General features: G+C 56.0%; 1 protein-coding gene across 2 annotated transcripts; it reads right to left on the bottom strand.

Moving 5' to 3' along the window:
• Nucleotides 1–321: 321 nt before the first annotated feature.
• On the bottom strand, nt 322–8,133 carry LOC134525837 (sperm-associated antigen 4 protein-like). 2 transcript variants are annotated; one of them, XR_010073860.1, is made up of 10 exons: nt 8,091–8,133; nt 7,296–7,360; nt 6,658–6,703; nt 6,308–6,404; nt 5,711–5,795; nt 5,026–5,138; nt 4,454–4,621; nt 3,995–4,084; nt 1,797–3,200; nt 322–555 (listed from the first exon to the last, which is right to left on the bottom strand). XR_010073860.1 is itself a non-coding variant. In XM_063357099.1 (9 exons), exons 1-9 carry the CDS (start codon nt 8,105–8,107, stop codon nt 3,069–3,071), a joined length of 813 nt encoding a protein of 270 aa, XP_063213169.1. In that variant the 5' UTR covers nt 8,108–8,133; the 3' UTR covers nt 322–3,068. The 2 variants fall into 2 exon arrangements, 1 of the variants encoding a protein (XP_063213169.1); XM_063357099.1 differs by having other exon boundaries at nt 322–3,200.
• Nucleotides 8,134–25,021: the final 16,888 nt, after the last annotated feature.

Raw genomic sequence — 25,021 nt, 5'->3', positions numbered from 1 at the left:
TCAGGGAGACCTTCCCGTTGGGTCCCGGGGCTCAGAAAGGACCCCCCGGGCTTTCTGAACCCCTCCTCAGGGAGGAGTCAAGTACCATTGACCAGACGCTCAGTCCCTGGGTGTAACAGTTCCCCTCTTTGAGACTTCCAAAGGTCACTCTTTGGGGGTCTCACCTAAATCAGATGGTTATAATATTTTCAACTTTCAGGATTACAGAGACGAGCTGAAGCAAAGAAATAAACTCAACAGCAGATGGTCCTGTAGAGCAGGTATTCTTTATTAGCAGCGCTGCGGTCGCACTGGGGATTTTCCACCATAAGTGCTCCCACAATGATCTTATTTTGAGCCATTTATATTTACAAAATTGTTACGTATTCATTCGTTTTCCCTAAATCATTAACATAAGCACGCCCCCTCCCAGAACCAATTGCACAATCATGAGGCAAGTCATTTCGCGAATCACAGTCGTTCTGGTGGTCGTTTACTTCATCTGGTGGTCGTATCTTCCTCTCCGTCAGTTGCCCTCCAGATGAACTTTCCTCTTCAGCAATCCTCGATGCATGCCTGCTATTGATTTGTTTACGTAGGTGACTTATTACTACCTGTTTTGCAACGCTTCCCTAAACCATCACCTAAAGCCATCACCTTGACAGGCTGCAGGATCGAGCCTTGGTTACTGACTCTAGGGCACGCGTTTTTCCAATGTCCTCGCTCTTTGCAGATCGCGCACTGAGCTTCTGCTAAACGAGTTCCTTCCCAACTCTTCTGTAGCCTCCTCTACTTCCCCGGGCCCCGTTCATTCTTCCCGGAGCAACTCCCGTCAATGCGGCAATTAATCTCCCTTCTCTTTGATTCTCCCTCTCCTTTTCTCTGTTATTCTAGACGGTCCAAGCTACTTACACCAATGTTCCCAAGTCCCTCGAATCTTCTCCTTCTAACTTTTGGAGTTTCTTTTGTACATCCGGGGCAGATTGTCCCATAAAAATAGAGGCCAATTGCCCAGCCTCCTCTCGGGGTCCACGTTCGTGTATTTCCTAGCAGTATTCTTTACTCGTTCCATAAATGCAGGTGGCGATTCATTTGGTTCTTGTTTAACCTCATACGATTTTGACCAATTAATGGCTTTTGGCATAGCATGTCTCATTCCGAATAACCGTCTCTGATATCTGGTTATCGCCCACAATCCTTCTGCCACTCTGGGTGGTTTCTTAAAGTGAAAAACAAATCTACATACAGTACTTCATCCCATTTGTTTTCCCTGCTACAAAATAACATAAGCTGTAAAATTGTATTCTATTTTAAAGTCCCATTTCTTGTCCGTTTTTCTTGATCTTCTGAAGTACATAACGGCCACCAATTGTTACAATATTCAATCAGCTGCTTTCTCGTGAGCGGGTCCCCTCCTATTTGTTTCCAACGCTTCAGTATACAACCTAAAGGAGACTTTTTCAAAATTCCCCCTTCCGCCAAGGGCTTGCTACCCATTATAGGATAGTACTAGTAGAACGAACAACACAAAACACAAAGAAAATGACAACTGAACATAGCACTTATTACACAAGACAAAATAACAAAACCTTAGGGCCTGAACCTTTTATACCAGACCTTTGCTCTTGGTGCGGCCCTTCCCCGCCTGGTGTTGAGGACAATACCTTTACGCTTATCAGCCGCGTTTCTCACAGGCTTTCATCCGGTGAGACCAACTCCTTCCCTTAGGTACCTTTACAGCCCAACCCTGCGAGGCTTATGCCTCGCCTTATGGACAGGCAACCCTTAATATCCCTTAAAGAAAAGAATGCCTTCACCTTTCCAGGGGCCTTGCTCGGAGCTCTTTGGTCCGGGGATCGGAGGTTCTCCCTGAGAATCCCTCGGTGCCGGATGGAGGCCCTGCAATTCCAAGGATCTGTCGAGATTCAGAGGCAGAGTCCCATCTGGGTCGCAGAAACCGTCACCGAAATCGGGAATGAACTTCTTAACACCGATGTAGTCTTAAGAAGCAGGCATTCTTTTATTCAGCACCGGGGACGTGGGGGATCTCTCCACCTGACATGTCCACTGAATGTGAGATTCACAGAGACTTACATCCATACAGAATATGCGTGGTCGTTACATGTCTCAGCACTCATTGCCACGTTCATTACATTTCCAGAACTCATCTCCATATTCACATCCCCTTGGCACATGCACATTAACTCTGTTAGGGGCTTCATGGTAGGTCTTGGGTGGTTCCTAGTGGTGTACGGTGGCTGGTTTGAGCTGATAATAGAGGAATCTCTTTGTGTGGACTGGGGAAGATAAATGCAGCAGCATTTGCAACTCCCCCATTTATTTTGCGAGCTTGTTATCGGTCCCTCCAGTCTCTTCGGGGATGTGGTATTCTTCGCTGTTTGTTCTTCACAAGGAGCTACGTTTACCTATTTACCAGACTCAGTCCCTGGTTGTAACCCCGCTGTGTGAGCCGATGCGGGCAGGACGCAGGAACAACCACAAAACCACGGATGAAAGGCAAAGAACAAGTTTCTTCTCGATACCTCACAGACCAGGGAATCTCCGAAGCAACACCCGGGCAGAGGCACGGAAGCAGGGACTGCGGGCACCGTGGAGTGAGAGAGAGTCCTTGTTAGCAAGAGCCCTTGGCAGCGAGAGAGTCCTTGTGAGCAAGAGCACGCACGGAGTCCCTGTTCTGCCTGGCATTTAAAGGGTTCAAACAGGCATCGTTTTCCCACTGTGCTTTGATCTTCTTCAGCAGCAGGCCAGGATTCTCAAGTGGCTGGATAAGCTGTCCCTGAGTCCATCACAGGTTTATGTTATCGAAGTGCAAGTGTTTTTCTTGCAAGCGTCCGAGACTGAATAACAATTAGTGTGATATATGTGTTTTCCAGCACCCAGCTGTGAGTCACTTGAGCGTATTAACAATCCTCCTCGCCGATCTTCTGTTGCTTTCCCACGACTGCCCTCCCTGCAATGGACCTTATTGTGCACCCAACTTAGGAGACAAATCTTCTACACCAATCTGAGTCGCAGCAACATTATTCTTTTTCTTCTTTTTTATGTTTGTCCTTTTTCTGTCTCTGGTTTCAGTTGAGGCTGTTTGGTTTTGCCATCTTCCCATGAACCTGCACTCGGTAAATGCATGTGTACTTTGGTTTTCCCCAGTTGCTCTTCACAAGGAGTTTGAGATAGGAGAAGGCTCTGGGATGCGGGGCGTTCTGCGAGGAAAAGAGGGAAGAGGAATCGGAGGTGTTAAGAGCCACAATGCAGTCAAGGTATCTCCCCCCACCAGCCCTGCTCCTGCTCAGGAACAAGCTCCTGACAGTGGGTGGGAGCGGCTGTGGAAACCTGAGGCTGGCTCTGGTAGCGGGGTGCTGGGGAGGCTGGGGACACGGGGAGGGGGAAGGCACCTGGCACCCTCTGCATGGGCCCGGCTGGGGCTCAGCCTCCCTCCCCTCTGCCCCTTCCCTCTGCGCCTCGCTCTGTGCCGGCAGAGAGGCCGGGGAGGTGCTCCTTTGCGTGGGGCAGCTGGTGTGACACCCCCCCGAGCTCCCGCTGTCTGCTCTGCCCGCTTTCCTGCGGGCAGGCGTGAGAGCAGCGGGAGAGAAGGGGCATGCTATGCTGGGAGGAGAGGACACCGTCCAGCCTGCAGGCAGGCCACGGGATGGAGCCAGGGTGCTGCCCGACGGCTTTCTCCAGCGGGCGTCCCTGTTTCTCCATGGCACAAAGACGTTGCTCGGGTGCAGTGGCTGCGTGTGCAGCGGGCTCTGCTGAAGGCAGCCAGGGATCTCTTGGGACTCATGCTCCCACGGGCCTGACCTTGCCCTCACTGTCCTTTTGCTAGCACCACCGCGTGCCACTCAGCCCTCCCAACCCCACCAGCTCTCTCCTGGCGGTGACTCAGGCCCCCTCTGCCCAGGGAGAAAGCATTCACGCTCCTCCTGCCATGGCCCTGCAGGCAAACCTGCTTTGCTCCCTGGCATCTTCCCCCAACACCGTGCGTGCATCACACCTTCAGAGGGAAGGTCTGAATGGCCTCTTTTGCCACATCGTACATGAAGGTCACCAGGAGAGTTTCCTCTTCTCTGTCCACATCCACTCCCTGTGGGGCAAAGCACAAGGAGAGCAGCTCAGACTCGTCCCGACAAAGAGGGAACGTAGGTGCTGGGTCAGCCCTGTTACCTACCCACCCTCCCCTGGGGCTCTAGCCCTAGTCTAGCCCTGGTTACGGTGGAGCTCAGGCTCCGCTTGAGTTTTAGTCAAGAACCCTGAGCTGCTTGGCCAGAACAAGTCTTAAGAGGGAGGAGACCTCTAGAGCCCTTAGGAGGAGACTCCTAGAGCCTCACCAGGGCCCTGCAGTGCTCAGGAGACCGGGACTCCAACCTCAGAGGAGGCACAAAAGCAAGGAAGACCCTGTCATGGCTTTCCCCCAGGACCAGATCCGCACCAGAAGCACCCAGCAGAGACTTACAAAGACAGCGATGTCCCTGGGGGCGCTGGTGACGGTCCCAGATGGAGAGACTTCTTTGGAGATGTGCTGCACAGTGATGGCAGTCAGGTGGACTCGCGCTGGCAACCTGATGACCACCTGGCCCTGATGCCCTGGGAAAGGCCAGCAGTTTCCCGGGGAAACATCCGGCTGCAACCAGAAAGCCAGAGCAATGAAGCGTGAGAGAGTGTTGGGGCCAAGACAACTGCCCACGTAGCTTGAAGCGTAGGCACCGGTGTGTCTGTGGGGTCTATTTCAGCTTGAAAATGAGGTGTGTGTGAGGAAGTGGACAGAAGCAGGAGGCCTCCTTCCCTGACCGACCTTTGCCAGGGCTGTCAGTATTATGGAGCAGAGGAGAACAGTGGTTACGAAACCATTCTAGTCAGGGCCTTGCAGAAACACATCCCTGCCCAGGGGCTCTGCAGGGCACCCCCCACCTCTCGCCTCCCACCCCCAAGACGGCGCAACACTGGACCGAAGGGAGAGCCCTGAGGTCAGTCTCCAACTTCACAGGAAGAAAGGAGAGAATTCCCTCTCGATTTCTGCTACAATACCTGCAAAATGCGATCGGGACTGCGGGGAGTGCAAAAGAACTCAATAAACCTCCAGAACCAGTCCTTTTTGCAGGTGTAGGTCTCCGAAGTTCTCTGCAGGTCAATGCTGGCACCTGCAGGGAAGGGAAAGCAGACGACTGCAAGAGGCCACAGACGAGGAGGGCTTGGTGCTCAGACACTATTTCTGACACCGCCGGCCAGCTGCGCCTCTGTCAGTCCTGTCCTCGTCCCAGGCTGGTGGGCTGCCCAGCTGCCCAGCCGCGCAGGGGAATGAGGGCGGCCACGTGCCTGGTGACTGCTGCACTCCCAGCACCAGCAGGAGAAGGTCTGAGGGTTCTGGGAGACAGATGGTGCCCATGTGAATGGCAGCAGACCCAAGCTGAGGGCTTGCTGCGTGAGCAGCCAAGGACGGCCCGGCCATCTCCTTTTCCAATGCTGAGGAGAGGAAGAGAGCCCCTCCGTCCGCACAGGAACACGTGCGGGGGCAGCGCCAGAGGCAGCGTGAGGATGCCGAGGGCAGGGTTGGGAGGGAGTCTGAGAGAGCTGCTCTGCCACAGCCTTGCCCTGGGACCCCCCAAGCATTTCAGCTCCCCCACTTTGGAGAGCAGCGCCTGGAGCGCAGGCGCCTTTGGGGAGGGCTGCAGAGAAGCGCAGGGCAAGGGGACGGGGCTGTTTGTGTCCATACCAGAGCTTTGCAGGGCCCAGTCAGACATCTCCACGTAGGCTTCCAAAGCCCTCTCAGATGCTGCCTGCTTCATTTCCTCGACTTCCTGGGAACGCCATAAACAAACAGAGAAAAGGAGCACATCAACGTTCAGCGTGGCTACTAGCGCCCGGAGCGGCAAAGGGCCACTGTCAGAAAGGCAAGGCAAACCCTCTCCACGGAGCTGCAGGACTGAGGAACAGTGTCTGTGTCCACAGCCATGGCCACGGCCCCGAGGTGGGTTGATGAGGGTCCCCACACCCTCGTCCCCATCCTCCACACTCTCCAGGGCAGGTGGAAGGTGGACTCAAGCCCTGCCAGCGATGGCTGGCCCCCCGTGAGCGTGCCTGGGTCCCACCCCTGCCTGAGGAGCCCAGCCAGAGCAGCCAGAGGTGCTGGCGTGCCAAGGGAGTCCTGCGCTGCCTGAAGCGGCCGGTGAAAGTGGGGCCGGAGAAGGGCCTGTGCAGCCCAGGAGGCCCCTGGGGCAAAGGCTGGCTGACTGCAGTCAGCAGTCCCACACACCCACAGCCCCAAGGGCTTCTGCCCAGCCAAGCCTCCTTCCCCAACACGCCGCAGCACCTGCTTCACGCTGCTGATCTCTGCCCTCAGCCGAGCCACCTCCTCCAGCATTAGCTGCATCTTTTGAGTTTGCTGCGCCATTAAAACCGGGCAGTTCCTGCAGGAACCAGGAAAGCAGATGTTGTCAGAGAGCTGCCCACCCCACTGGGAGCCTCTGAGCTCAGCAAGGAGGAGAGACACGCGTGCGTTCCCTGCTTTGCCAGCGCTTCCCTTCCGCACCAGCTGGCGCAAGAGGCAAAGGCAGGAAGGGCCGTGCGGGAGCCCCGGCTCTCAGGCAAATGGGTGCAGGGACACGAGGTCGTCTGACCCTTCTGCACAGACCCAATTCCAGCTCAGGAAACATCGCTTACCTCAGGGGCTTCAGGCCTGGCAGCGAGGTCCCGCAGTAAACAGCAGCTGCAATTCACATCAGCAAGAGACAGTTATTTTACCGGGGGTGCTGGCGATGCCTGCAGTGGCGTTGTCTGTCCCTGTTGCCTTGGGGCTGGGGCAGCAGGTGAGCTGAGGAGGCGGGGGACGTGGGGTGCAGGGAGAGGACACACCTCTGACCGGGGGCCATCAGCCCGGGCTTGAGCGGACTGCGCAGCCGTGATCTTCAGGTGTGCTCGGTGCCCCAGAGCTATTCCCCATTTCCCCTCACTGCCCCAGTGAGCACCGAGACCAGGCTGCTGGGCGAGGAGAGGTACCTCTCCATCGGTCCCCCTGCATGGCCCCTGCCCTCTGGGAATCCCCAGGTCAGGCTTGCAAAGAGCTACCCCCGTCTCTCGCAGAGGTGCCGACTAAGTGAGCCCTGTGGTCCGGTAGGCAGGGCAGCAGTGTGACTGGGAGGCTACCAGTCTTACTGGGAGCCCAGAAGGCAGTCCCACTCAAGGACTTGCCTGGGAAGCACTTGGGCCACGGGAGTTTCCGCACATACTGGCCCAAAAGGAAAGGTGGCGTCCAGCCCAGCCAGGCTGTCGCTCTCAGATGGTTGCTCATGAAAACTCACCAAGAGCCAGGGGGAGCAACAAGAAGACTTGCAAGAACGCCTTCTTCTGCAGGGCCATCTTTTGCCTGAAAAAGAGGGAGTCCTGGTGCTGTCATGATCCAAGCCTTGGACAAACCCCTTCACAGGCGGATTTCCCGTTTCAGGCCAAACAGACACCGTTTTGGAAGCCTGCTGCTGACAGAGAACTGACAGAGCAGCGTCCAGCAGGAACACGATTTCTGTCCACATCGTTCAACTCTGCCGGCAGCTCTTCCCCAAAGGAAGGTCTCCAGGAAGATCATCCCAGGAAGCAAAGACGTCGAGCACACGAAGAGTGCTTTCCAGCAGTCTTTCTGGTGCGGACCTTGCTCTCCCTCTGGCTGAGGAAGCAGGCCTGTTCTCCCTTGCCATCACACACATCCCTCTTAGGGCAAGTGTTTTCCCGCAGAGCTGGGAAGCGCAGGAGCCTTGTCCGCCTTTCCTCCCAGAGGCCTCCACAGACCGGCGTGGTCTCTTGCCTGAGCTGGGGAAAACCCTTGCCCTGCGGAGGCTTGGCTCTGCACCCGAGCGTCTGGCTACGGGGCAGTTTGTCCTGCCGCAGCCAAAGCTTGGGGCTGCAGCAAATGGCTGCCGAGGGGCTTTGCTCTTGGCTCCCCTGAGAATGGCCACAGCACGAGCAGCGCCCAAGCTGAGGCGCCCCACTGGGAGCCCCGGGCTGCTGGCTGGGGAGCACCCTCTGCTCTGCCCTTTGCTGGCACCGGCCCTCAGACACCCCCGTTCTACCCCCCATCCGCAGCAGAAACATGTCGTACGTACGCGGCCAAGAGGCACATGCTCAGCAGATGTCTCCACAGAGAGACCAGGGCAACAGCCAGAAGGCAAGGAAGGCTGAAGACCGTCCCTGGGCAAAGAAACCAGAGAAATGTTAAGCCTGCCCCTTGAGATCTCTTCTCTAGGATGCCCAGCCAGGCATATTTCAGCTCCGTGTGGGGAGGTGGGCACCGAGTCCCAGGCACGCCCTCCCCGGGGCAAAGAGCAGGGCAGCCTACACTGGACAAGGGGATGGAATGCACCCTCACTAAGTTTGCAGGTGACACCAAGTTGGGTGGGAGTGTCGACCTGCTTGAGGGTAGAAAGGCGTTGCAGAGGGATCTGGACAGGCTGGATCGATGGGCTGAAGGCCAATGGCATGAGGTTCAACAAGGCCAAGTGCCAGGTCCTGCACTTGGGTCACAACAACCCCATGCAGCACTACAGGCCTGGGGAGGAGTGGCTCGAAAGCTGCCCGGCAAAAAAGGACCTGGGGGTGTTGGTCGACAGACGGCTGACTATGAGCCAGCAGTGTGCCCAGGTGGCCAAGAAGGACAACAGCATCCTGGCCTGTATCAGGAGCAGTGTGGTGAGTACGACTAGGGCAGTGAACATTCCCCTGTACTCAGCACTGGTGAGGCCCCACCTCAAGTGCTGTGGCCAGTTTTGGGCCCCTCCCCACAAAAAAGACATTGAGGCACAGAGAAGGGCAACGGAGCCGCTGAGGGGTCTGGAGCACAAGTCTTGTGAGGGGCGGCTGAGGGAGCTGGGGCTGTTTAGCCTGGAGAAAAGGAGGCTGAGGGGAGACCTCGCTCTCTGCAACTCCCTGAAAGGAGGGTGTAGAGAGGTGGGGGTCGGTCTCTTCTCCCAAGTAACAGGCCATAGGACAAGAGGAAACGGCATCAAGTTGTGCCAAGGGAGGTTTAAACTGGACATTAGGAAAAATTTTTACACAGAAGGGGTTATTAAGCATTGGAACAGGCTGCTCAGGGGAGTGGTTGAGGCACCATCCCTGGAGGTGTTTAAAAGACGCGTAGACATAGTGCTTAGTGATGAATTTTGTCACAGTTAGGTTGATGGTTGGACTAGATGGTCTGAAAGGTCCCTTCCAACCTCGGCAATTCTATGATTCTACGATTCTCCTGCCACTTGTGACAACTGGCCCGAGCTCTGGCACAGCGCGGCTCTCCACGTTCACCCCGGAGGACTTTGGAGCAAGTAGCAGTGCTGAGCTTACTTGCGATTTCTGTGGCCTTGTCGCGCCCCTCGGCAGGCCCTTGAGCGGTTGAGCCGGCAGGTGAAGGGCGCATCACCAGCTCCACGCCAGCGCTCGGGTCCCTGTGGGAGGACAAAGACAAATGCCGGCTGCCCACCGTCCCCAGGCCGCGGGAGCTGAGGCGGGGAGGAGTAGCCTGAGCGGAGGCCCCTGCCAGAGGAAGGGCTGTCCCAGCAGCAGCGAGAGCGGGCAGCAGGGCTGGGGTCCCCCTCCTTTCCCCACCCTTTGCGGGACAGGCCTGCCCCGGGAGAAGAGGAGGCGAGCTGGCAGCAGCAGTCCCCCGCCCCGGGAAGCCCGCCCGGCAGCGCAGCCCCGTTCTCACCCTGCCAGCCGTTGGTTTCCCTTGGTCCCCAAGGAGCCTTTGGAGGCCCCTGAGCGTCTTCTCCGAGGGGCCTTTCTCCTCGCCATCTCGGGCAAAGGCAGGCTCCCCGCTGAGCCCCAGCAGCGTGTCCTGTCCCCAAAACCAGCTCCAGCAGCAGCCTCTCGCCGCAGCCAGCAGGAGCCTGTCCAGGGCCGCAGCCACAGGGCAACTGTGGGCTCCTGCCCCACACGCCACAGCGCTGTGCAGGCAGCCAGCTGTGACCTCACAGTGGTGTCACCTCTGACGTCATGCTGGGGCTGCCCAGGGCTGAGCAGGGCGGGGAGACCCTGTGCTCCTTCCTTCTCCTTGCGGGCTATTAATTGTTCAGCATAAATACATACGTTTTCAGTAGAATAAATGATTTAGGATTATCATTCGGTGTGATTTGTGCTGCTTGCTTAGCTCTACTTAGCATGAGGTGCTGGATTTGCTGAAACCTTTAGGCTGGAAAAGAATCCAATGAGATGTTAGAAGACACCAGACCAAAAATCATCACCATTGGCCCCCTCCTTGCTGTGCTTCTGGAAGTCTCCAGGGAATGTCCTGCAGTGATCTGCAGCTGTGAGCAGCCCTCAGCCACGCAGAACCCTCTCAGCAGCAGGACCTTGCCCCGCCGGCGGATGCTCCTTCCATGCAGAACTTCTCCCCACAGTGATGTGGTGGGCTTCCCAGGCAGGCTGAGAGCTGACCCTGGCAGGTGGCAGAGTCCCTGCCCCGGCACACAGACCCCTGGGGTGCAGGGAGCCTGCTCTGAAGGACAGCCCTGGGCACCCCTGGCTGCACACCCACCTTCACAGCTATTCAAAGTGCCTGACAAGAGCTCCCACATGTACAGATCCCGTAAGCTGTGGCTGTGCCAGCTTTAGGAGATGCCTCCAGCAACTCCGCCTGCAGTGCCCTGCACCCGCAGACTTACCCTGTCAAGGGCTGCAAAGATTTCTCCTCCAGTGAGCTCTCAGTCGTCCTCCCAATCCTGACACCTTCAAGCTCTCTCTCTGCCTTGCTCATCTCCCTGAGACACCCTGGCAGTGCCCTCAGCCCTGCTGCGCTTGGCAGAGGAGCTGCTCCCGGGCAGAGCTGTCTCTCTGCAGCGCTGCCCGCTTGCCGTGAGCTCCCTCCATCCCAGGAGCCCAGCCCAGCTCAGACGCAGAGGACCAGCCCAAGGAGTTTTAATGACCCCTCTGGTGGGTTCGAGGCCGAGTCCGTGAACCTCCGACGCTGCGAGGAAGTCGAAGGAACCTCTCAAGGAGTCAAAGTCGGGTTCAAACTCCAAAGTTTCTTGTGGTGTTGATGGGTCCCACTGAGGGACACCACTGAGGAATTGCCCCCAGGGTCCGGTTACAGCAGAAAACTGGAGGCAGCGATGGCAGGTCGGGAAAAGCAAGTTGAAGGTGACTCTGATGCTGGGTAAACGTGGATGTGTTTCATTAATGCAAAGGGCCAAGCCCTGACTCCATCGCCCAAAGGGCCAAGGCCTGACCCCCAGCCCCCAGGAAGGGAGATCCTCTCCCTCACTCCTTCCTCAGGGCTCTTCCTGGGACAGTGGGATGTGGAGATGTGCAATGCCAAGGGCAGGACTATGGTACGACACCTCCCAGGCTCCTGAGTATGGACAAGGAGGCAACGAGACCCCAGTGCTGGAAGGACTGGTTGTCTCAGAGGCATCAGTGGCAGAGACAACAGCCGTAGCCCAAGACATGAAGAGGTTGGCTCTGTTAGGGGACTTCCAGCTTTGCCACATCCCTCTATCTTCTCCACCACAGGCTGTCCTACGGTGTCCCAGCACCTCTGCCTCTTTCCCTGCAGGCTGCAGTCATCCACCCGGCTGCCCCATCTTGCTGTCACCTTCCTTTGCTGAGATCTCTCCATCCTCCCTGGCTCTTCCTTGAAACACAAAGCCTTGGGCTGATCCAGACTCCTTCTGGGTGGCGTGTTGCACCACAGCACTGCCCTTGGAGTGACGTTTCTTTCTCCTCGTGGCCAGGCTGCACCTCCCCACCTGCATGTTGGGGAGTTCTTTCTTTCTCAGGCTGTTTTCCACTAGGAAGAAAAGCTCCACCAGCTCTGAAAGCACCCTTCCAGCACGCTCAGGCTCCTCCTATACCGTCCCCAGTCTCCAAACCACTGAGCCCAGGGCTCTCAGCCTCTAGATACTGGTCAAGTGCTTGAGGCCTCCAAACCCTGTCTTGGGAGATCTCTGGGCTCTCTCCACAGTGTTTGCAGATGAAATCGCAGTGGTCATAGGCCAAGAAAGATGGAGTGAGACTTTTTACCAGGGCCTTTAATAGCAGAACAAGGGGCAATGGCTTTACACTGGAAGAGGTTATATTTAGGTTGGCCATAAGGAAGAAATGCTTTATGATGAGCGTGGTGAGACCTTGGAACAGGTTGCCCAGAGCAGTTGTGGATGCCCCATCCCTGGACGTGTCCAAGGTCAGGAGCTTGGAGCAACCTGAACTAGTGAAAGACGTCCCTCCTCACGGCAGGGGGTTGGACTAGATGATCTTTTAGGTCCCTTCCAACCTGAACCATTCTATGATGCTTGGATTCTAATATGCCCAACTCCTCCTGCACAAGGCTGCAAACACCTACATACACCATATAGGGATTTTCACCTGACCTAGTCTCCAACCCTTAGATAAAAAAGAAAGGATTGCCATTTCTAGGACAGAAGTTGCCATGTTTTCAGAGGAACAATTCAAAACCCAAAAGGAAAAAAAATCCTTCCAAGAAAGTCCTGACATAGTTGCATCAATTCAGTTAGTTAAGTGAGCCAATGGGAGAGCCTTGCACGGTGACCTTGCCAACGGAAGAGGGTTTTTTCTCCAAAGTCCTCTCAGATGCTGCCTGCTTCATTTCCTTGACTTCCTGGGAACGCCATAAACAAACAGAGAAAAGGAGCACATCAACGTTCAGCGTGGCTACTAGCGCCCGGAGCGGCAAAGGGCCACTGTCAGAAAGGCAAGGCAAACCCTCTCCACGGAGCTGCAGGACTGAGGAACAGTGTCTGTGTCCACAGCCATGGCCACGGCCCCGAGGTGGGTTGATGAGGGTCCCCACACCCTCGTCCCCATCCTCCACACTCTCCAGGGCAGGTGGAAGGTGGACTCAAGCCCTGCCAGCGATGGCTGGCCCCCCGTGAGCGTGCCTGGGTCCCACCCCTGCCTGAGGAGCCCAGCCAGAGCAGCCAGAGGTGCTGGCGTGCCAAGGGAGTCCTGCGCTGCCTGAAGCGGCCGGTGAAAGTGGGGCCGGAGAAGGGCCTGTGCAGCCCAGGAGGCCCCTGGGGCAAAGGCTGGCTGACTGCAGTCAGCAGTCCCACACACCCACAGCCCCAAGGGCTTCTGCCCAGCCAAGCCTCCTTCCCCAACACGCCGCAGCACCTGCTTCACGCTGCTGATCTCTGCCCTCAGCCGAGCCACCTCCTCCAGCATTAGCTGCATCTTTTGAGTTTGCTGCGCCATTAAAACCGGGCAGTTCCTGCAGGAACCAGGAAAGCAGATGTTGTCAGAGAGCTGCCCACCCCACTGGGAGCCTCTGAGCTCAGCAAGGAGGAGAGACACGCGTGCGTTCCCTGCTTTGCCAGCGCTTCCCTTCCGCACCAGCTGGCGCAAGAGGCAAAGGCAGGAAGGGCCGTGCGGGAGCCCCGGCTCTCAGGCAAATGGGTGCAGGGACACGAGGTCGTCTGACCCTTCTGCACAGACCCAATTCCAGCTCAGGAAACATCGCTTACCTCAGGGGCTTCAGGCCTGGCAGCGAGGTCCCGCAGTAAACAGCAGCTGCAATTCACATCAGCAAGAGACAGTTATTTTACCGGGGGTGCTGGCGATGCCTGCAGTGGCGTTGTCTGTCCCTGTTGCCTTGGGGCTGGGGCAGCAGGTGAGCTGAGGAGGCGGGGGACGTGGGGTGCAGGGAGAGGACACACCTCTGACCGGGGGCCATCAGCCCGGGCTTGAGCGGACTGCGCAGCCGTGATCTTCAGGTGTGCTCGGTGCCCCAGAGCTATTCCCCATTTCCCCTCACTGCCCCAGTGAGCACCGAGACCAGGCTGCTGGGCGAGGAGAGGCACCTCTCCATCGGTCCCCCTGCATGGCCCCTGCCCTCTGGGAATCCCCAGGTCAGGCTTGCAAAGAGCTACCCCCGTCTCTCGCAGAGGTGCCGACTAAGTGAGCCCTGTGGTCCGGTAGGCAGGGCAGCAGTGTGACTGGGAGGCTACCAGTCTTACTGGGAGCCCAGAAGGCAGTCCCACTCAAGGACTTGCCTGGGAAGCACTTGGGCCACGGGAGTTTCCGCACATACTGGCCCAAAAGGAAAGGTGGCGTCCAGCCCAGCCAGGCTGTCGCTCTCAGATGGTTGCTCATGAAAACTCACCAAGAGCCAGGGGGAGCAACAAGAAGACTTGCAAGAACGCCTTCTTCTGCAGGGCCATCTTTTGCCTGAAAAAGAGGGAGTCCTGGTGCTGTCATGATCCAAGCCTTGGACAAACCCCTTCACAGGCGGATTTCCCGTTTCAGGCCAAACAGACACCGTTTTGGAAGCCTGCTGCTGACAGAGAACTGACAGAGCAGCGTCCAGCAGGAACACGATTTCTGTCCACATCGTTCAACGCTGCCGGCAGCTCTTCCCCAAAGGAAGGTCTCCAGGAAGATCATCCCAGGAAGCAAAGACGTCGAGCACACGAAGAGTGCTTTCCAGCAGTCTTTCTGGTGCGGACCTTGCTCTCCCTCTGGCTGAGGAAGCAGGCCTGTTCTCCCTTGCCATCACACACATCCCTCTTAGGGCAAGTGTTTTCCCGCAGAGCTGGGAAGCGCAGGAGCCTTGTCCGCCTTTCCTCCCAGAGGCCTCCACAGACCGGCGTGGTCTCTTGCCTGAGCTGGGGAAAACCCTTGCCCTGCGGAGGCTTGGCTCTGCACCCGAGCGTCTGGCTACGGGGCAGTTTGTCCTGCCGCAGCCAAAGCTTGGGGCTGCAGCAAATGGCTGCCGAGGGGCTTTGCTCTTGGCTCCCCTGAGAATGGCCACAGCACGAGCAGCGCCCAAGCTGAGGCGCCCCACTGGGAGCCCCGGGCTGCTGGCTGGGGAGCACCCTCTGCTCTGCCCTTTGCTGGCACCGGCCCTCAGACACCCCCGTTCTACCCCCCATCCGCAGCAGAAACATGTCGTACGTACGCGGCCAAGAGGCACATGCTCAGCAGATGTCTCCACAGAGAGACCAGGGCAACAGCCAGAAGGCAAGGAAGGCTGAAGACCGTCCCTGGGCAAAGAAACCAGAGAAAAGTTAAGCCTGCCCCTTGAGATCTCTTCTCTAGGATGCCCAGCCAGGCATATTTCAGCTCCCTGTGGGGAGGTGGGCACCGAGTCCCAGGCACGCCCTCCCCGGGGCAAAGAGCAGGGCAGCCTACACTGGACAAGGGGATGGAATGCACCCTCACTAAGTTTGCAGGTGACACCAAGTTGGGTGGGAGTGTCGACCTGCTTGAGGGTAGAAAGGCGTTGCAGAGGGATCTGGACAGGCTGGATCGATGGGCTGAAGGCCAATGGCATGAGGTTCAACAAGGCCAAGTGCCAGGTCCTGCACTTGGGTCACAACAACCCCATGCAGCACTACAGGCCTGGGGAGGAGTGGCTCGAAAGCTGCCCGGCAAAAAAGGACCTGGGGGTGTTGGTCGACAGACGGCTGACTATGAGCCAGCAGTGTGCCCAGGTGGCCAAGAAGGACAACAGCATCCTGGCCTGTATCAGGAGCAGTGTGGTGAGTACGACTAGGGCAGTGAACATTCCCCTGTACTCAGCACTGGTGAGGCCCCACCTCAAGTGCTGTGGCCAGTTTTGGGCCCCTCCCCACAAAAAAGACATTGAGGCACAGAGAAGGGCAACGGAGCCGCTGAGGGGTCTGGAGCACAAGCCTTGTGAGGGGCGGCTGAGGGAGCTGGGGCTGTTTAGCCTGGAGAAAAGGAGGCTGAGGGGAGACCTCGCTCTCTGCAACTCCCTGAAAGGAGGGTGTAGAGAGGTGGGGGTCGGTCTCTTCTCCCAAGTAACAGGCCATAGGACAAGAGGAAACGGCATCAAGTTGTGCCAAGGGAGGTTTAAACTGGACATTAGGAAAAATTTTTACACAGAAGGGGTTATTAAGCATTGGAACAGGCTGCTCAGGGGAGTGGTTGAGGCACCATCCCTGGAGGTGTTTAAAAGACGCGTAGACATAGTGCTTAGTGATGAATTTTGTCACAGTTAGGTTGATGGTTGGACTAGATGGTCTGAAAGGTCCCTTCCAACCTCGGCAATTCTATGATTCTACGATTCTCCTGCCACTTGTGACAACTGGCCCGAGCTCTGGCACAGCGCGGCTCTCCACGTTCACCCCGGAGGACTTTGGAGCAAGCAGCAGTGCTGAGCTTACTTGCGATTTCTGTGGCCTTGTCGCGCCCCTCGGCAGGCCCTTGAGCGGCTGAGCCGGCAGGTGAAGGGCGCATCACCAGCTCCACGCCAGCGCTCGGGTCCCTGTGGGAGGACAAAGACAAATGCCGGCTGCCCACCGTCCCCAGGCCGCGGGAGCTGAGGCGGGGAGGAGTAGCCTGAGCGGAGGCCCCTGCCAGAGGAAGGGCTGTCCCAGCAGCAGCGAGAGCGGGCAGCAGGGCTGGGGTCCCCCTCCTTTCCCCACCCTTTGCAGGACAGGCCTGCCCCGGGAGAAGAGGAGGCGAGCTGGCAGCAGCAGTCCCCCGCCCCGGGAAGCCCGCCCGGCAGCGCAGCCCCGTTCTCACCCTGCCAGCCGTTGGTTTCCCTTGGTCCCCAAGGAGCCTTTGGAGGCCCCTGAGCGTCTTCTCCGAGGGGCCTTTCTCCTCGCCATCTCGGGCAAAGGCAGGCTCCCCGCTGAGCCCCAGCAGCGTGTCCTGTCCCCAAAACCAGCTCCAGCAGCAGCCTCTCGCCGCAGCCAGCAGGAGCCTGTCCAGGGCCGCAGCCACAGGGCAACTGTGGGCTCCTGCCCCACACGCCACAGCGCTGTGCAGGCAGCCAGCTGTGACCTCACAGTGGTGTCACCTCTGACGTCATGCTGGGGCTGCCCAGGGCTGAGCAGGGCGGGGAGACCCTGTGCTCCTTCCTTCTCCTTGCGGGCTATTAATTGTTCAGCATAAATACATACGTTTTCAGTAGAATAAATGATTTAGGATTATCATTCGGTGTGATTTGTGCTGCTTGCTTAGCTCTACTTAGCATGAGGTGCTGGATTTGCTGAAACCTTTAGGCTGGAAAAGAATCCAATGAGATGTTAGAAGACACCAGACCAAAAATCATCACCATTGGCCCCCTCCTTGCTGTGCTTCTGGAAGTCTCCAGGGAATGTCCTGCAGTGATCTGCAGCTGTGAGCAGCCCTCAGCCACGCAGAACCCTCTCAGCAGCAGGACCTTGCCCCGCCGGCGGATGCTCCTTCCATGCAGAACTTCTCCCCACAGTGATGTGGTGGGCTTCCCAGGCAGGCTGAGAGCTGACCCTGGCAGGTGGCAGAGTCCCTGCCCCGGCACACAGACCCCTGGGGTGCAGGGAGCCTGCTCTGAAGGACAGCCCTGGGCACCCCTGGCTGCACACCCACCTTCACAGCTATTCAAAGTGCCTGACAAGAGCTCCCACATGTACAGATCCCGTAAGCTGTGGCTGTGCCAGCTTTAGGAGATGCCTCCAGCAACTCCGCCTGCAGTGCCCTGCACCCGCAGACTTACCCTGTCAAGGGCTGCAAAGATTTCTCCTCCAGTGAGCTCTCAGTTGTCCTCCCAATCCTGACACCTTCAAGCTCTCTCTCTGCCTTGCTCATCTCCCTGAGACACCCTGGCAGTGCCCTCAGCCCTGCTGCGCTTGGCAGAGGAGCTGCTCCCGGGCAGAGCTGTCTCTCTGCAGCGCTGCCCGCTTGCCGTGAGCTCCCTCCATCCCAGGAGCCCAGCCCAGCTCAGACGCAGAGGACCAGCCCAAGGAGTTTTAATGACCCCTCTGGTGGGTTCGAGGCCGAGTCCGTGAACCTCCGACGCTGCGAGGAAGTTGAAGGAACCTCTCAAGGAGTCAAAGTCGGGTTCAAACTCCAAAGTTTCTTGTGGTGTTGATGGGTCCCACTGAGGGACACCACTGAGGAATTGCCCCCAGGGTCCGGTTACAGCAGAAAACTGGAGGCAGCGATGGCAGGTCGGGAAAAGCAAGTTGAAGGTGACTCTGATGCTGGGTAAACGTGGATGTGTTTCATTAATGCAAAGGGCCAAGCCCTGACTCCATCGCCCAAAGGGCCAAGGCCTGACCCCCAGCCCCCAGGAAGGGAGATCCTCTCCCTCACTCCTTCCTCAGGGCTCTTCCTGGGACAGTGGGATGTGGAGATGTGCAATGCCAAGGGCAGGACTATGGTACGACACCTCCCAGGCTCCTGAGTATGGACAAGGAGGCAACGAGACCCCAGTGCTGGAAGGACTGGTTGTCTCAGAGGCATCAGTGGCAGAGACAACAGCCGTAGCCCAAGACATGAAGAGGTTGGCTCTGTTAGGGGACTTCCAGGTTTGCCACATCCCTCTATCTTCTCCACCACAGGCTGTCCTACGGTGTCCCAGCACCTCTGCCTCTTTCCCTGCAGGCTGCAGTCATCCACCCGGCTGCCCCATCTTGCTGTCACCTTCCTTTGCTGAGATCTCTCCATCCTCCCTGGCTCTTCCTTGAAACACAAAGCCTTGGGCTGATCCAGACTCCTTCTGGGTGGCGTGTTGCACCACAGCACTGCCCTTGGAGTGACGTTTCTTTCTCCTCGTGGCCAGGCTGCACCTCCCCACCTGCATGTTGGGGAGTTCTTTCTTTCTCAGGCTGTTTTCCACTAGGAAGAAAAGCTCCACCAGCTCTGAAAGCACCCTTCCAGCACGCTCAGGCTCCTCCTATACCGTCCCCAGTCTCCAAACCACTGAGCCCAGGGCTCTCAGCCTCTAGATACTGGTCAAGTGCTTGAGGCCTCCAAACCCTGTCTTGGGAGATCTCTGGGCTCTCTCCACAGTGTTTGCAGATGAAATCGCAGTGGTCATAGGCCAAGAAAGATGGAGTGAGACTTTTTACCAGGGCCTTTAATAGCAGAACAAGGGGCAATGGCTTTACACTGGAAGAGGTTATATTTAGGTTGGCCATAAGGAAGAAATGCTTTATGATGGAGCGTGGTGAGACCTTGGAACAGGTTGCCCAGAGCAGTTGTGGATGCCCCATCCCTGGACGTGTCCAAGGTCAGGAGCTTGGAGCAACCTGAACTAGTGAAAGACGTCCCTCCTCACGGCAGGGGGTTGGACTAGATGATCTTTTAGGTCCCTTCCAACCTGAACCATTCTATGATGCTTGGATTCTAATATGCCCAACTCCTCCTGCACAAGGCTGCAAACACCTACATACACCATATAGGGATGTGACCACTGACAAAAACCATCACTAAACCATGTCGCTAAGCACTACGTCTACCCGTCTAATTTTAAATACCTCCAGGGATGGTGATTCCACCACTTCCCTGGGCAGCCTGTTCCAATGCTTAATAACCCTTTCAGTGTAAAAAATTTTCCTGACGTCCAATCTAAACGTCCCCTGGTGCAACTTGATGCCGTTTCCTCTTCTCCTGCCTTCCTACCCTTGGGCAGGTCGACACTCACACCCAACTTGGTGTCATCTGTGAACTTACTGAGGGTGCACTCGATCCCATCGTCCAGATCATTGATAAAGATTTTAAAGCGAATCGGCCCCCGTACTGAGCCCTGGGGAGCACCACTTGTGACCGGCCGCCCACTGGATTGAGCTCCATTCACCACCACTCATTGGGCCCAGCTGTCCCAGCAGTTTTTCACCCAGCGAAGCGTACGCCCATCCAAGCCATGGGCAGCCAATTTCTCCAGGAGAACGCTGTGGGAAACTGTGTCAAGAAGCTTTACTAAACTCCAGGTGAACAACATCCACAGCCTTTCCCTCATCCACTCAGCGGGTCACCTTGTTTTAGAAGGGGATCAGGATTGTCAAGCACGACCTGCCTCTCATGAACCCATGCTGACTGTGCCTGATCGCCTGGTTGTTCTTCATGTGCCACATAATGGCACTCAGGATGACCTGTTCCATAAACAGGATGATGTCTTCCAAGTTGCTCTTCCATGCGGATGATGTGGGAAGGGAGGTGCAATGACACGTGCAGAATGACAGCAGGACACCTCCCAGGCTCCCAGGTGGGGACGAGGAGGCCATCAGGCTCTTGTACTCTTTATAGGCATCAGTGGCAGAGGTGACAGTCACAGACACGGAGATTAAGACCTTGGATCTCTTGGGGGCTTTTCACATTTCAACAGCCCCACACTGTTGAAACCACCGCAGGCTGTCCTATTGTGTTCCACACCTGGGCATGTTCCCTGCAGGCTGCAGACGTCTCGCCTGCTTTTCCACCTTGCTCCCGCCTGAGCAACTCACTAAGCTTTCTGAAGTCTCGCCATCCTTCGGGGATATGTCTTTAGACACAAAGCCACGGGCTGATCCACATTCTTTCTGGATGGCCGCCTTTTCCACAGCGCTGCCCTTGGAGTGACGTTTCTTTCTCCCGTTTCCTGTTTAAACCTCCCAAGCTACAAGTTCTGGCATTCTTTCTTTCTCATGCGGTCTCCCACGAAGAAGAAAAGCCCCATCATCTCTGAAACCGTCCTTCGAGCAACCCCTGTCCTGCCCAGAGCCTCTCCACCATGGGGCCAAAGGGGCAAAGAAGCCCACATTCCTCAGCCTCCCCACGCAGCGCATGTGCGCTATACGCTGAACCACAGCTGGGCAGACCTCCTCTGGGCACTCTCCAGTTCCTCCCCACTCCTCCAAAATGGGGAGCTGCACACAGGGGGACACTTTTCTTTGGGGGGCCACTCCAGGTCCCAGCACCTTCTCCTCAGGACCACTGCTCAGCACGTTAGGTCCCAGCGGGCTCTGATGCACCTTCCTCCCCCTCAGTGCAGGACCGGACACTTCTCCTTGTAAACTTCTGGAGGTTTCTCTTGGCCATATCCCAGAGTTTCTCACGGTTCCCCTGAAGTGAAGCTCCATTGCCCTGGAATGAAGATCCATTTGCTCAGCTGTCAATGTTTCTATGCTGATGGCTCACCCTGGTGGTGCTGTCTCTCACAAGATAACCTGAGGAGTTGCAGGCCACGATAGACAATTAAAGGAGGTACTAGTTCAATAGAATTTCCGACTCAAGTAGGAAGTACCGTGACAACCATCACCAAAATACCAGGGAGGGTATTGGTACGGTGCGCTGCCTGTATGGCAGACTACGTCAGTGGGAAATACAGACCTGTAGAGACACACAGAGAAAATGGATCCCTCCAGGAGCTGGTTTTACATCCTCTATCCAGAAGCCGGCCCCAGGATCTCCTCATCCCTCAGTTCCCCCCCACATAAACAAGCACACGCACACACAACTGCCAGTCTCCGGTATGGAAACACAAAACCCCTGAGGCTGTCAGGCAGCCAGCTTCCACCTCCTCTGTGCTTCCTCTTCAGGCTTGGGTTTTGTCAGCAGCTTCTTTCTCATCCACGCCGTCCTTTCTGAATGTCAAGGCGGGCCATTGTGGAGCGTGAAGAGGAGATCCTCAAGCAGCCCTCCGCACCCTGCTTCTCCGCAGGGCCGTATCCCACAGGATTCTTCCAAGCCAGTCCCCCAGCAGGCCAAAGCCTGCTCTCCAGACGTCTCCTGCTCTCGGCCTTTTTCCTGTCTCTCAGGAGCCTCAACTCTACCTTCTTAGCCCTGGCTTTTACATCCCTGACTAGCTGTTGCTTGTTTGTTGGTATGAAGTCTGGAGCAGACGTTCACCCGCCACAAAGCTGCCAGTTTCCCAGGTTGTTCTGTCCTCTCCTGTTGACGCCTCAGCTCCCAGCCGAGTCTGTCTGTCCCCAGGCAGAGCTCCCTGCATTCCTGCTGCTGCCTCACAGAACGGGCCAGAGGAATGCCACAGAAACGATCGGAGGGATGGAACCCCTCTGCTGTGAGGACGGGCTGAGAGAGTTGGGGCTGTTCCGTCTGGAGCAGAGAAGGCTCCGGGGAGACCTTCTTGTGGCCTTTCGGTTGTTACTTCAGAGTCTTCCCCTCTGAGACCTGCTGTCTGCACTCTGTGTCTCTCCTTGCTTGCTCCCCTGGGGAGCTGAGAACCCGCTACTTCATGGACACTGCAGCCAAGGCTGCCACTCCATTATCACAGCCCTGATCCTTTTTTCCCTGATTGCATGTAGGAGATCCAGGTGAGCATCACCTCTGTTGGCACATCTGGCAGCTGTGCTCAGAAGCCGGCCCCAGGAACCCACAGAAACTTCTGGGTCTGTTTGAACCCTGCAGTGTCCCCTCACCCAAAAGGGCTCACCGAATCTGCTGCCCGACCCCTAGAGGATCTCCATTCCCCCAGGAAGCTCCTACGCTGAGGGCATCCCCCTCCTGATCTTAGAATCACAGAATCTTCATGGTTGGAAAAGACCTTGGAGATCATCGAGTCCAACCAAACAACCTACAATCTCTGTCACTAGCGCATGCCCTGAAGTGCCAAATCTAGACATTTCTTAAACACCTCTAGGGATAGTGACTCAACCACCTCCCTGGGCAGGGTGTTCCAGTGCCTGACCACTCTTGCAGTAAAGTCATTCTTCCTAATATCTAACCTAAACCTCCCCTGCCGCAAGTTCAGGCCATTTCCTCTGGTCCTGTCATTATTCCCCTGGGAGAAGAGGCCAACCCCCACCTCTCTCCACCCTCCTTTCAGGGAGTTGTAGAGGGCAATGAGGTCTCCCCTCAGCCTCCTCTTCTCCAAGCTAAACATGCCCAGCTCCCTCAGCCTCTCCTCATATGCCCTGGTCTCCAGACCCCTCACCAGCCTGGTAGCTCTCCTCTGGACACGCTCCAGCACCTCAATGTCCCTCTTGTGCAGAGGGGCCCAGAACTCAACACAGCACTCGAGGTGGGGCCTCACCAGTGCCCAGTACAGAGGCACCATCACTTCCCTGCTCCTGCTGGCCACGCTATTCCTGATAGAAGCCAGAATGCTGTTGGCCCTCTTGGCCACCTGGGCACACTGCTGGCTCATGTTAAGCTGGCCGTCCACCAGCACCCCCAGGTCCTTTTCTGCCGGGCAGCTTTCCAGCCACTCTGCCCCAAGCCTGTAGCGTTGCTGTGGGTTGTTGTGACCGAAATGCAGGACCCGGCACTTGGCCTTATTAAACCTCATACAGTTGGCCTTGGCCCATCGATCCAGCCTGTCCAGGTCCCTCTGGAGAGCCTTCCTACCCTCAAGCAGATCAACACTCCCACCCAGTCTGGTGTCATCTGCAAACTTACTGAGGGTGCACTCAATCCCCTCATCCACATCATTGATAAAGACATTAAACAAAGCCGGCCCCAAAACTGAGCCCTGAGGGACACCACTGGTGACCGGCCGCCAAGAGGATTTCACCCCATTGTGATAAATGATTTAATCGCAAACAGGATTCCAATTAGAATTTATAATTTATTAAAGGAACAAAGGCAAGCAAACAGCGCTGGGTGTGCCGGGGGTCTCTGCCCAACCAAGACACACACCTTACAGACCCCATTTTTGGTTTATATCTCCTATACTAATACCTATTCATAACTGCCTCTAAAATGGTTGGCCCTTGCCAAAAATGCGCAGACCTCCCCATAACCCCCCGGGTACAGGTATGGCCCTTCCATAACCCCCCTGGTAGGGGCCAGGGCCCTCCATAACCCCCCCACTACGTGTACGGCCCCCCCATAACCCCCTCCCGGTACATGCCAAGCCTCTGCACTGCCCCGCCGGTACGTGCCCGGCCCCGCTGTCCCCCCAGCAGCCCCCTGTCCCCCATGGCCCTGTCACACCGCTCCCCCCATGGCTGGGGTGACAGGGGTGTGATGTTTCTGTAGGTTCCTCGCCTCCAAGGAGCAGTTCCATGCCTACCTGCGGGCCCGGGCCGAGCCCAGCGGCGGGGACGAGGAGGGGGAGGAGGAGGAAGAGGAGGTCGAGGAGGAGGAGGAGGTTGGCAGCTGCCAGAGCGAGCCCCCCGCCAAACGGGTTGTAATAAATAGCCAGATCCCTTAAAGAGAAATGGCACTTACTTTATTATAGGGACAAAGTCAATAAAGCAAAGGCACAGCGCTGGGTGCGTGACTCAAGTCAGAGGCACACCAGCTAACACTTCAACCATGTCTTATATACATTCAATATTGCATACGTATTCCCTCTTTTAGACAGAGTAATTGTTGATAAGGATTGATTATTATTAGTCCTTTTCCTCTTCTATGTGTGTGTTTCCTTCTGAATTGTTTCTGAGGATCCATGATCTTCAGTTCCCCTTTCCCATGCAGCTGTTTCCTTCTGGTAGGATCAGCTCCCTTTTCCCGTGCATGTGTTTCCTTCTGGTAGGATCGATTATCATCAGCTCCCTTCTCCTCTGCATCTGTTTCCTTCTGTTAATCACTTGTGGAGTCTTTTGGAGAAGTTCTCTTTTGTTTCTCTTGGATGTGTTTCTTCATGCTGTTTTTCTCCACAGTTGCTGTTAGTTGTTATCTTTGAGGTTTCTCATGTTTCCTAATTTACTAAAGGTTAGTTATCCTTATAAGTCAAAGATTTATAGCCTTGTTATTACGGCAAAAGCCAACAATACCTTCACTATTTTTCACAATTGCCCCTTTTTGTCTTTTATACTACATTTGGCTTGAGCCATAACTTTCATTTTGCTTAATCCATTTGTTTTCTTCAGAGATAGATTCTGCTTCTTCCAATTGTTGTGGAGTATTTCTTATTCTCCTTAATACCATTACCTTTTAAGTTGAGCCTGAGGCTGCCAATTTTGGAGTCTTGGGCATGGGAACTACTTGCATGCTTTGGACTACTGTTATCATTAAGCGTATAAAACAAGGGATTAAGCAAGGAAGAAATAATAAACCAGCAATTGACCATAAGAGAATGTAGCCTAGTTTCTTCCACCAGCTTCCCCCAAAAACATTATTCCACCAATTATCGTTTAACATAGATTCCCATTTTTGAACCGGTACATGCGCAATTTTCCGGATTTCTTCTGTTAGTTCCAATATTGCATCCCCATTATCATCTATCTTTAAACAACAATCTGAAGTGTTCCATTTTCCGCAAACGCCCCCTTCTTCCGCCAGGAAGTAGTCTAAGGCTAATCGGTTTTGGTGGATCGCAGCCCTCATTTGTTTTTGCTGTTTCATTATTAGATTTATTGCTCGAGCTGTTCTATTAGATATTATTTCTACAACCGCCTGTAGTCGGACAATGCGGTTT

The sequence above is a fragment of the Chroicocephalus ridibundus genome, chromosome 21 (assembly GCF_963924245.1).
Source record: "Chroicocephalus ridibundus chromosome 21, bChrRid1.1, whole genome shotgun sequence".
Classification (NCBI taxonomy): domain Eukaryota; kingdom Metazoa; phylum Chordata; class Aves; order Charadriiformes; family Laridae; genus Chroicocephalus; species Chroicocephalus ridibundus.
The sequence above is the reverse complement of the archived record's forward strand: the minus strand, read 5'-3'. Positions and strand labels throughout refer to the sequence as shown.

Coding starts and splice junctions, on each gene's coding strand:
- LOC134525837 (XM_063357099.1), bottom strand. Junction 4,085..4,453: donor CCAGGGACATCGCTGTCTTT/GTAAGTCTCTGC, acceptor TTTGCCCCACAG/GGAGTGGATGTGGACAGAGA. Junction 3,201..3,994: donor TTCAGACCTTCCCTCTGAAG/GTGTGATGCACG, acceptor TTTTCCTCGCAG/AACGCCCCGCATCCCAGAGC.